This window comes from Branchiostoma floridae, chromosome 14 (assembly GCF_000003815.2).
Source record: "Branchiostoma floridae strain S238N-H82 chromosome 14, Bfl_VNyyK, whole genome shotgun sequence".
Lineage (NCBI taxonomy): Eukaryota > Metazoa > Chordata > Leptocardii > Amphioxiformes > Branchiostomatidae > Branchiostoma > Branchiostoma floridae.
The window spans coordinates 12718119-12730842 of record NC_049992.1 but is presented as its reverse complement, the minus strand read 5'-3'; the positions used below and the strand labels follow the sequence as shown (position 1 = coordinate 12730842).

Sequence of the window (12724 nt, the reverse complement as noted above, 5' to 3'; positions counted from 1 at the left end):
GCTCTTTCCTGTCGTTCCATTTTAGTGGTCCATAAACAGAGCCTTAGATAATGTCCTTAGCATTGCTAATTACCGCAGAGATACCACCACTCTAATCCCGTGCCCCTTGGGAATACCCTCAGTCTTTTCTGTTTGTTGGTGATCAAAGAACCTTCAGTTCCTGGCTTAACATTCTCGATAACGGAATTCTCAACTTGTGGAACTCAAATCTTCTTTCCTTAAGTACGTATGCCTGAGACGCTCTTGATCGACTGGCATGAGAACGACGTGAGGTAGAACTGGTGACCTTGCTTAGGCTTAATTCCCATTTTCAAACCCAGCCCGACCGGTCAGCTTTTTGGTTGCGAAAAGTATCATATAAAAAGTACAAAAAATGTCAAAATAAGATTCATGGGCATGTGTATATTCCTATGTATACAATTTGATTTTTCGTTTCTTAAAACATCCCGAAATGTGACCTAAGCCTAACATGTTATATAGACTCAGTATCTCAGCGAAAAATGGACGAAAAGAAAGAGCTACTCAAAAAAGGCATTTTGTAGATACAATATTTGCAAGTCGACTTCACCAGTGTCTGATAGTTTTGCTGCATATAGCCTGTCTGGTAGTAACTGCTGACTCAATCTTTTCACTCAGTGACTAAATTAAGCCAGCGGTTACTCCTGGAGATGGTACCAAGGCTAATTGTAGTTAAGTGTCCATCACAACACTCCCTTTATCTTACATCTACTTTAACATCATTACCAACTTATTGACCTAGATTCTTTCTCCTAACGGTATTCTCTAAATCTACAAGCTGATAAGTGAAGTGTGTTTAAGATAAGATCTAATGTATTTGAAGCTGGTGCCATGCAGCAGGTCACCACGGAGTGCCACTCCAATGCTAACCTGGAATCCAGTCTACATGTAGTTGTGGCACGGCCTACCGTAGTTAGTGTAGGCTTTCTGTGGGGCCAGTGCAGCTCTCAGCCGCCGATGTAATCATTCACACCCGGTAGCATTTTCCCGGTAGGACTTTGCCCCGTGAGTGATCCGTGGATGGCAAACTCCCACCGTACAAAACTCCTACCGGGTGTAAAAGATTAACCCCGGCGGTGGAAAGGCCCTACTGTCACGGAGGTAGCCTGGCCAATCCACGGTAGACTGGATTCCAGGTTACTCCAATGCATGAAATGAACGTTAACTTCTCTGGGAGGTTTTTAATGTCATCATGGCTGATTATCGATCTGTATGTCTCACAGTTTATCAGTCTCCATCTCATGTTCCTAATGACATAGAGACGATAGACTTCCAAGACTCCTAAGTACCCCGTACCCTAGTTCAGCATCGCTTCGCTAAAGGTATGCACTGGACTTGCTTGCTAACAGAATCGTTGTTTCCATACAGTATATATTGTTCAAAACGATATGTGCATTCTGAAATCTTTTAGAATATAATGAATAAGCAAGGATTTGCGGAAAGGAATCCAAAGAGCATTTGACTCACTTGAAATACACAGAATGTAATTATCAGATGTTTACAATATATCGTGTACAACATATATTGTCTAATGATGAGTCTTTTAGCGTATATTACATGATAGTTATCAATAAACAGGTTTATTGAGTTGGGAAGACAGTATACACCACTAAGAGGCTTAGCCTGTTAAAGTATATCTACGGCAAACATCAGGTACATGCGCGTCCATTAATGTCAGTCAATGTACATCGTTTGGGGCTAGTGAGTTTCTTTGTTCTTTGTTCCCATTCTCTACAATCTACGGATATCTATATTTCTCATCATTTTATATGTTGCAGTTGTAATATATTTATTGACAGCAATTAGGACGCAGACAAATCTACATTTCATACAATTCAACATTACATTCCTTGACTTGACGCGTGGGATACGTTAAATGCCTTACTTATAGGACGATATTTTAGTATAAAGCCAGGCATTGTTGTGCCTTTTGATAGAATGTGTATAGAGTTTGGGATGTTTCAAGTACTAAAATTATTTGGAACATTCGAGACTCAAAGACCACAGAAACTATAAAAGTACTCCAAACCTTATTACTTTGACTGTTTTACAAATTCTGAAAACGTTGAAATAAATCATCAGAGACATCTACAAAATCAAAACAGAAAATGTCACTGTTCGATGTACACCCCTATTCATGAAACTAGATACTCAGGATACATCTCATTACAATACAAGCTCAGGCGAGGTTCAGCGCTGGTAAAAGCAGTAAGACATTGGCAACAATGGTGTAGCAAATCGTAAAGAACATGAGAAAGCGGTCCAGCACGAGTCCCAGCGTCTTCCACTCGGACTCCCGGTTCCCAGTCGTCTTCCTGTCCTGAAAGTCTCCGATGAGGTACTTGACAGACCGTAAGATTTCTCCAAGGTGCTGCCCGAACATCTTGGAGCTCCGTTCTGTCTTGGTTTCCATGACGGCCTTGAGGAGGTCCTGTCCCGCCCGTGGAGAGTCGGGGATGCGGCAGCTGATGTCGGCTTCGGTGTCGCATGAGCTTCGGTTTCCGGATTTTCCTGTCGGAACCGGTCCTGTGTCGGTACAATGAAAGGGATATCATGTATTACACACTTTTAAAACACTACTACCTTTGTTTTTTTTTAATGTTTTCCACATGTTATCATACACGAGAGACCGTGGCCCGATCGACTCAGAACTGTGCAGGGTGACCACTAAAGTGGTAGTTTTGTAGTAGGAAAACTCCAACTGAGCAGCCCAGAGCTCTCCCTATCTACAACCTCGAGTCAATTCCGACAACATGTCTGTAATCGGGCCATTGTGTTGGTAGAGTCTTAGAAGGATGTGAAACCATAGATGTCGTCAGACTTATGGAAATAAAATCTTCGTAAGAACAGAAGAAGTATACATAAAATGCCAAATCATAATGTGAACGTCCCTCGAATAGGACGTTAAATGGAGGTCCCGTGTATGGGGAGATCCACACCTCATGCACGTTAAAGAACCCGGGCCACACGTGCGATGGTGCGGTGTGCGATGGTACAAATCCTTCCGTCTAGAATTAGTGATTCTCTACAAATCACCCGGACTCCTGGAAGAATAGTGACATATCATTCACTAATGGAGATCTGTATCAAACCAAAACAAACGTATTTATTTGGAAACACACAACCGACTACTTACCGTAGTAATGATGACACTCAGACGACCCTACAGGGCAGTCCGGCTGGGACAAGTCCCCCATGCCCAGGAGTCGGGCCGTCCACTTCAGGAAGGTTTTGCGGATGAAGTTGGACATGGGTTTCTGTCCTGAGCCGTGGTAGTACACGTGTAGGGTCAGGATGTTCAGTAGAGCTGTCACGCCGAGGATGAAGATACTCGCCGCGTAAAACTCACCTAAAGGTATGGAGAGGAAAACCAAGAAGGATAAGAAATGTTTAACGTGGTGATTGCAAATATAAGTACACTTTGCCAACAAACCGAACTTCATAAAAGTTTCTGCCACTCGACCAAAATGATGCATCTATTTTCAATGTTATTACTAGAATGCTTAAGTGACATTTTATTTCCATTCATGTACCTTGGTAAGCTAATTTTTCCGTACATCTCAATTTCCAAGCTGCTGAATTATTGATATCTATCTTGTAATTTTATCATATTTTGTCAACACTAGTATTCGAGTAATCTCTTTTTACAATATTGTTTATCACTACCCATTGCCACATGTATGTTCCCTATGTTTCTACTATGTAATTGCAATTTGCCTCCGGACATGAACTTGAAAATAAACTTTCAATAGATTTTGTCGTCTCACCATATCCAGTACCCTCCATGACACAATTGTAATCGTCCTACACAGCAATGGTTTCACTGTAGTATCAACGGCAACGTTACCTCATCTTAACTGTATTTAGAAGTAATTTTGCAAAGCTAGCGTTAATTACACACGTCACGTAACAATGAGGAGATTTGAGGTGCTATGTACGCATGTGCAGCGAATTGCATTGCTGGTAATATGTCAAAGTGAAGACACCTGTGAATCAAAACATGTCTGAACATTGTTGTGGAAATCGATACAATGGTCGAGATGTTTCCAAGTTGAGGAGGACTCTCACCGCACTTGTGTCAAGCTTGCGTCACTGCGGGGTTCGAAAGATACTCAACGAATTTCAGAAATAAATTTTCTTACTTTTTGTGCCTTTTGTCGTCTTCTTAGACATACTTTTACGTATTAAGAGTAAAAAAATTGGAGAAAATAGCAAAACAGTGACGCATTGAACGAACCCCGCAGTGATGCAAGTGCTTTGAGAGTGCACCTTTGAGGGCATTCAGCTTTGACATATTAACCGCAATGCATTTCGCTGCGCATGAATACTTAGAACTGTGACCCTCGTTATTCTTTACAGACGCACCTATAAGCGGAATAGCCTCTGACGTAGGCGGCATGGAGGCCGACACGATCTGTAAGAACACAACCAGGGCCAGCAGGATGGTCATGCAGAACCCGATCCGTTCTCCGGAATCCGGAGGCAGGAAGAACACCAAGGGGTTAATGACCTCCAGGACGAGACCAGGCAACAGGAGGTTGAAGAAGTAGAACATGGTCCTGCGGCGGAGGGATATGGTGACGTGGAGGTTGGGATACGGCTCCGGGCAGCAAGGGTAGTACACGACCTGGCGGAGGAAGACAAGTACAATGTATTACCATCACGTTATTTGTCATTCACTATGAATCATAAGATTAAAAATAAAACTCCATAAAAAATGCTGTGAAAAACATTTTTTACTGTTCACCCAATTAGACAAAGCAAAGCAAAACCCAGGCCTTAGTCTAATTAAGAGAAGTACTTTTGATTCGTACCAATTTTGATGAATCTAAAATCAGCATACCTTTCTTTCCATAGGCATCCCCATCAGTTCGAACTCTCCATTGTCGGCGTAACTTGACAAGTCTCCCGTATCGCCTTTTGGATACAAGTCCACTTGTATACCTAGGGCAATGGCATTACAAAATTCCACTTCATTTTCCTTACACAATTACTTTTCATGAACTATACATAGTGTTCATATCTCTTCTGTTGTTGTCACACACCATGCATGCTAGAACATGAATAAATTTGATGATAATAACATACTTAGTCTTTGATGTCCATATATATATAAGGCTGCATGTAAACCAACCGAGCATGAGCCGGGACGGGGGACGAGACAGACTCCCAATAACCTTTGACCCATTGCTTCCGCCTCACGTCTGCAAGGTCACGTGTTCAAAATGAAAAGTAACCTGGGCGAATGAGGTTCAGTAAGACTAAACTATTTACCCGTGTGAGTCCATGAGCCGAAGACCATGGTGCAGTTCTGGTCGTCATAAGGGAAGAGTCTGATGTCAATCTTACAGGAGCTGGTGTAGGCAATAGGGGCCAACCATTTCACATTCCCAGTGGGGGTCACGATGATGTTGGTTATTGCGTGAAGTCCACCGTCACTGCCCGCGTCAACACTACACAAAGAAATAGAACCATTAGCGAAACAATGTAAACACAGCGTTTGACATCTTCAATGTTTTAAACGGCCCTTGGCTATAGATCGAATGTAAGACTTCCCTCACTCGACTCAGGTGAAAATGAGTAACTAGCTTCGGTTAGGGACGTTCCTTCGATAGAAGGCTGTGTGTTTGAAAAAAAAGCCACACCGTATCTCGAGTACGTAAATGAAACCGTCCGGAAAGAGTGGGCGGCCTTTGATTTGAGTTAGGGAATTTCCCGAGCAGCCTTCGTAAACCTCCTTCTCATATTAGGATAGTTAGCCCTCACTGTCAGTGAGTTGAGTTGGTCTCAATCATGATGTGTCTGACTCAGGAAGAAGAGATGCTGTTAAGTTCTTAGTGTTGGTGCAGTGTCTAGTAGTGGTCTTAATTATGCTAAGCCTAAGCTTGTCTCAATCATGCTGTATTTGTGCCAGATTCACCAGAAAAGACGTACTTGTTGTATAAGTATATATCGGGAATCCATAGCTCGGATGGTGAGAACTGCAGTTCGTCGACCCCGCCATACTCAGACGTGTTCCAGTAGAGAAATTCGTCCTTCCAGTACTGTGGTCAGTTCAGAGATACAACATGTCACTTAAGGTGGTATCCCACTGCACCTGGGGCACCGGTGCGGCACTGCGGGGTTCGTTCACTGCGACACTGTTGTGTTATCTTTGCCGCTTTTTTATGATTTAGATATTGCGTAATACTAGTACGTAAAAGTATGACTTGAAAATCAACAAAATACACAAAACGTAAGAAAATTCGTTCTTTATCTCTGAAATTCGTTGAGTAAATCTTCGAACCCCGCAGTGCCGAACTGGTGCCCAAGTGCAGTGAGATACCACCTTACATGAAGACAGAAAAGTAGCCGAAATGCTTTCTAAAAACAAATCAAATTTGAATATCAACAGTGTGCCATCATGATTTTATTTGTCATCATAATACTCACCACCCGAACCCACGTGAACGTTTGTAGCACTTGGTTTTTCTCGTCCTGAATATATGATCAATAAATAAATGATTAGGTTTCAAATGCACATACAAATTTAACAGAAGACTAGACTAGACATGAATATACTTAAAACATGTTAACAATGTAATCGATTCTTGTGATGTGTTCAGACAGTCTGAAACTATATTTTGTTACTACGGTTGTATGATTTGAGCTTTCTTCCAACACGAATGAAACCCTTGCCATGCATTTTCAGTCGATATCTCACCGGCCTTCATCAGATGTCTGATTGTACGGTGCCTAACATTATATTTCATTTTGTTAGTTTATGAAATGATTTCCAAATTGGTACCTGTCACTTACTGTCAGATATAAGATTAATCGATTAAAGAACATGACCAAAAAGACGGAACACGACACGAAAGCAATTTGTATTGAATCTGCCTACACCCCCCCCCCCATATCTATGTGCAAACTTCCATGCCGTAAATGGCGCTAAGGTTCAGTTGGTGTCAACAGAGTTCATCCGACGTTTCTGATAACGACAGGAAAGATTCTGACAACACGTCACTGAGTGTTATGACATAAACAACACACCACCCAATACAACAAAAGATCTATGATATTTAGAATATTCGGTTAAGTAACATTATCTAGCAGGAGACTACACTTATGGGGATAGTTAGCTTCATGTGTGGATTTTCTTGTCAATACACATGTAAATTTTTCCCCGAAATAAAGAAAGCGATTCCCGATATATTTCCATTTTATTTCATAAGGCTTTATCTTTTATTTGACATGGATGTTGGGATGAAGTACATGCATACAATGCACATATATCAACATATCATCGTCAAACGTAAAGATTACATACCATATTCCTTTCTCAACTATTCAAATGTTTTGACCGCGATGAGCTACATATGTAAATGGTATGGCACTTTACTTCCCCTGTTCTACATTGCGAAATATTTTTAAGAAATATCATATTGTAAAAACAGTCACAACTTTTCAACATTTCATGCAATGGCTACTTTAAGAAATGCGATCACAGTAAATACGATTTTCAAACCAATCTTAGTTGGGAAAACGTGCATTTGTATTAAGGCAAAGGTTAACAACACCGACAAAATATCTATGAAAATGACTCTATGCCAGTGTTAAAGCATGTGAATGACTGGCAAAAAGATTTTGGTAACGTAAGGATGACTAACGTAACGACAGGATTTTGTTAACGATCCCTTACCAGATCTGAGATTTGCCTGAGCGCCACTTGGAACTCCACCGTGACGTTGTGGTCCACGTTTTTCACCGGTCGTCGCGCTCTGTCGTAATTGGCCAGCAGATCCTCTCGGAGTTTGGTCGAAAAGTCTGACCCAAGACATCCTTAAAATAGGAGAAAAACATCTTAAAGGTAAGGGAAAGTAAGGGAACTAATCTTAGTTTCAGGAAAGACGGACAATATGTACATATACATTTTTCTGTTCATTTTACCGAGAATGTCTATTGTTCGTTTCACAAGAACAAAACAAAAACAAAAAAACAGAGGACTATGTCTCGGCCCCCATGGCTTAACGTCCCATCTTAAGGATTCGGACTTCCGACCTTTTGATCCAAAGGCAGGGTCACGCTGACCATTACACTTCGCATGCCACAATTTATGGACATGTTTCCATCCTACGGCAAGGCCATTCATCTGATGTGGATTTACGAAGTATTTCATAAAGCTGTGGATTTATGAAGCATTTCATAAAGCATTTTATAATCCAATACTAGAGATATTTCAAGAGCAATTCAACCAAATCACGTCCCAATTTGCAGAACTGAAAAAATGACATGTACGTATGGAACGAAAAGATCGTGTTGAATTGTCTTCAGTAAACTCCACATTTTGGACATTTCTCTAAACATAGATACATCCAGAATAAGTTGAAGGAAATTTATCCTTAAACTTCTTGTACTATCATTGGTCTTGAAGCTATGCTTCTAATGGCATACTGTAAAAAAGTGTTTCAATTAACTTGACTATGTATGTATGTCTCTATTTATGACTGCTTTAAATTATACCCTGTTCACACTGATTACATTGTCACGAAAAAAAAGTATAAAAACTTACCTTTCCAAATGTAACATGTGAAGATGACGGACAGTTGTAACAGTAGGGCCAGCGACATGATCACACGTCCTACACTCGTGGTGACAGAGCCGTACTTAGCGGCGACTCTCCTACAACTTGGGCTACACATGGCAACGGGAGGACTTAGTCGGCCTGAAATCTGAACCCTCTGTGCCCCCTCCTGCCCATCTTTGTCTAATACATAATCTGTACAAAGCTGACCCACAGCTTAGGGTTATCTCCGCTTCCCCGCCTACGCTGCGTGTTTGGCGTTGTGACCTTCTTGACTCATAATCCTTCACAATGACAACACAAATTACTTTTAGAATATAGAATTCATTTGTGTAATAATATTTCTCTTGATGGCAAAAGGAGTGGTGCAACCGTCGACATTCCTTTAGGTGAAGAACGTTAAAATATATGAAAATGAATTTAGACAGGTTATCAAGATGTTCATCAAATACCGTTGAAACATGATGTTAAACAGTCAGTTGGTAATTGACGTATTGACGTATCCAATCTTGAAGTGACAGAATAAGGTCAAGTCGAAAATTAATAGACACGCTTCTAATGACAATAATTGTACACTGTACTTTTTTTATGAACATTGTACCTATTCAATCTGTTTCCAACAAAATTAGTAATAAATTGACAACTTAAAGATTTAGTTGATTTGTGATACAGAAGGACAGATACTTTACTTGCCAGAAGTTAAAAATCAGACTGATCAGAAAGGCGCGAGACAGCTTTTTTTCTCATAATCAAGAGCCCACAACATCTTCAAAATCTACCTTTAGGTTTTACACAATAGAAAGTGTCTGGGTCATGCCTGCAAGACTCAAAAACGAATCAATGACATTTAAAAAAAAACGATCTAATAAATACTGTGCCTTTCGTCCGTCCAGACTATTGTAGCGCCTAGTGGCACAGGGCAGCAATGTAGTTTTTTTTTTCTTAGGCTTACTGGGACGAGTTGCTGGCCCTAGCTAGGCACCTCCTCGAACACGGGATCACATTTTACGTTCCTCCCGAAAGACGGGTACCGGTGTAGCCCAAACAGAGATGTCCTGAACCAGGGTCCCCCAGCTATCACTATCAACTATTTGGAACCAGATCGACTGTAGGGCTGCTACCATTTGAGCTACAGGGACATCCTCGTCACTATACCCCTGTCACATTATCCACGATCTTCGGGCGTATCGACGGAAGATCGGCCATATTTAAGATCGACAGAGGGTTGCGCGTAGTTTTAACCTTAAAGCCGTCCCTGTCACATATAACGTTAAGCCATACTTTGTACCTTGTACAATTGCTGTGCAATAAAGTTATTATAATAAGCGAGGCTCGGGCGATCGCCGCAGAATCGTCGTCGGATCGATTTTCGCCCAATGTGACGGGGGTATTACCCGACACTTCTTTAATGAATGAATGAATGACCTTTATTGTACATTTGTGCTCAAACAAGCTAAGTACAGGTCGTAGCGCTAGTGATAAGGTACAATTTTGACAAAAAGGTATCTTATCATCTCTACATATGCTATTACATGCTAGTATGTACAAGTTCAACTTCTTCTCGCTTCTTAAAACAGTTATAAACATAAGGACAGATGGAATCAATAATGAATGGTTTATCTCGTTGCATGAGAAATATGAATTTTTCCGTGGTATTCAAGAATCGGAAATTAGGAAACATATGTTGTATATTTTCAAAGAGGACGTTTCTTTCGTTGTTGTATAAAGTACAGTCAACAATAAAGTGACACTCATCCTCTATCTTATTCAAGTTACAGTATTGGCAGATTCTTTCTTCCAAAGGAATGTGGTTATGTCGGCCTTTTTCAATGTGGAGTCTGTGTGAACTAATGCGGAGCTTTGTGATGGCTGTTCTGTGCCGAATAGTTGTACTTCTAATGTAGCCACTCACGTCTAACTGATTTCGACAGCTGGTTTACGTACACATCAGTATCTTAATGCTTCCTGTCCATACGATTACGAATGGTCTATTAACGGATATACTTTCAGTGGAATTTCAGTAATGGCGGTGGAAATAAAACTAAAGCACTCAATACCAAAAATGTCCGTTTATTCCAGCTCACCAATTGATGAATCGGATCACAGCTGAAAACAAATTAAATATTCATTTGTCGGGAACCTGTCATCATTAAACTTTCTTCTCAACTGAAAGAAAGGGTTCTAAAAGGTTATCGGATCATGATATATATATATAAACATACCTCTTTAGACAACGGTAGAAAATCTACCAAAACTTTTAGACACAGTTTCCTGACTGGGGTACCGTACATGTAGAAAGACCCAGGCCTGAAATCGGTTAACTTCTGCAAATGTGTTTTCTTATCGTGGATTTATCAGTCTTAACTTCTATCCTAGAGATCAAATCTAATGCGGAAATCTGCATCTTGTTTGGACATCTTGTTTTTTCAACACTATTCTTAAACATGTGATTTTTCACTGCCTACAACGCTTAAGGTAAATCACAGATTCAAGACTGTCGACTTCCTATACCTATCCCACAATTCCTAGCAATTAAGGTGTACCAATTAGTTCAAACGGCTGCAGTTCCTGGCACCAAATATGGAAAACAGGTCATTCTTTCATGGGGAGGCGGGTGAGGTTTAAATATAGACCGGTAACTGAAATCTGAGGAATAATCCCCAGTTGACAAAATATGCAATGAAAAGTGACAGATTCAGAGCACAACGGTTAAAAATATCTCCAAGCGCCATACCTGCATTTTCCTAGCAAAAGAAACACACAGCAAGGCTCACACACAGCCGACCTTTCAGACGTCCAAACGCCATGTGATAGATTTGGATACAGCATAATTGATGGATCACAAAATACTGCAGTAGGCTCTTTAAGTTAGCATTTTAATTGTCAATTTGCTTTCAGCTTGTGCTGTATCGTCGCTGCAGTTCAATGGTGATAGCCAAGAGATAAGATATGATAACTCATTTATACTTCAAAGTGAACTCCTTATTACTGAACGTTATACGATTACAACAAACCAAGGCCATCTTTCAAAGTACACTCTGAATTTGTAAATTGATCCTTCAGTAGTACATGGCAAGACAACATACTACCAGTATTAAATATTGAACAGTACATGATACATATGTGTGAATGCTCTTTTTTTTTTTTTTACTCAATGGTCACCACGTAACAAGGCCTGAAGGCCACTTAAAGGTTACGGGTTACATGATTGGAACTGTAACAGCAACTCTTCGACCTAGGTCAGAAACATCATGATTGAGACCAGCCCAGTTGCTCACTATGAGACAGTATGAGTGAGGACTAACTGACCCAATAGGCGAAGCAGGGGTTACGAGGGCTGCTCGGGAGATTCCCTACCCCTATTTTGGCCGGAATGGTTTGATCCGCTCGGGTGGATGTTCGCACATGTGACGGGTTCTTTAACGTGCATAGGGTATGGCTCTCCCCAAACACGGGACCTCCATTTAACGTCCTATCCAAAGGACGGCCCTAGCCGAAGCTAGGTACTCATTTTCACCTGAGTGAAGTGAGGAAAGTCGTGTAAAGTGCCTTTCCCAAGGGCACAAGATCGGTAACACAGCAGGCGGATTCGAACCCGCAACCTTTCGGTCACGGGCCGAAGAAACTGCCACTGCGCTACACGGTCCCACACATATATAGCCCAGAAGAAGACTAGTTGAATTGTCAACATGACTGCGGATCAAAGTCAAATCAGGCTACAGTTGCAGTGTTAGTACGATTGGTTTACGACAGCAATTGTATGTGTGATGTGATGTGTGTGTGTGTGTGTGTGGGGGGGGGGGGGGGTTGTGTGACAATCGTGAATGCGTTGTACAAATTTTAGCTGTCCTGTGACGGAAAGGTTGCCATATATAAATCATTGTCGACGGCTGTTGTTGGGGTCTCGATGCGCGCCGGACCAGAACAAAAGTCGCGTGATCGCGCCTTCATCAGAATGAGTAGGTCTTTATTCGGAAACCTTCATCGGATCATAGTTCACATTTCTACATCATGTCAGCCTCATGTTATATTTTTTATAGTTCATATTCCTTATCATGAGAAATCAGGGGCTCTACTGTATAGTTGTTAAAGAGCATCATGTTTCTTGATGACGGTGCATGCAATATGCTACATTCAATGTAA

The 12724-nt window shown here is 41.1% G+C and overlaps 1 protein-coding gene across 1 annotated transcript; it reads right to left on the bottom strand.

Annotated features, from left to right (window-relative positions):
- Positions 1-1517: 1517 nt before the first annotated feature.
- LOC118430334 (neuronal acetylcholine receptor subunit alpha-10-like) lies at positions 1518-11618 on the bottom strand. Its single transcript, XM_035841162.1, has 10 exons — positions 11316-11618; positions 8570-8691; positions 7700-7839; positions 6451-6495; positions 5953-6062; positions 5293-5471; positions 4862-4962; positions 4384-4645; positions 3155-3367; positions 1518-2544 (listed from the first exon to the last, which is right to left on the bottom strand). The coding sequence occupies exons 1-10, from the start codon at positions 11408-11410 to the stop codon at positions 2198-2200; spliced, it is 1614 nt and encodes a 537-aa protein (XP_035697055.1). The 5' UTR covers positions 11411-11618; the 3' UTR covers positions 1518-2197.
- Positions 11619-12724: the final 1106 nt, after the last annotated feature.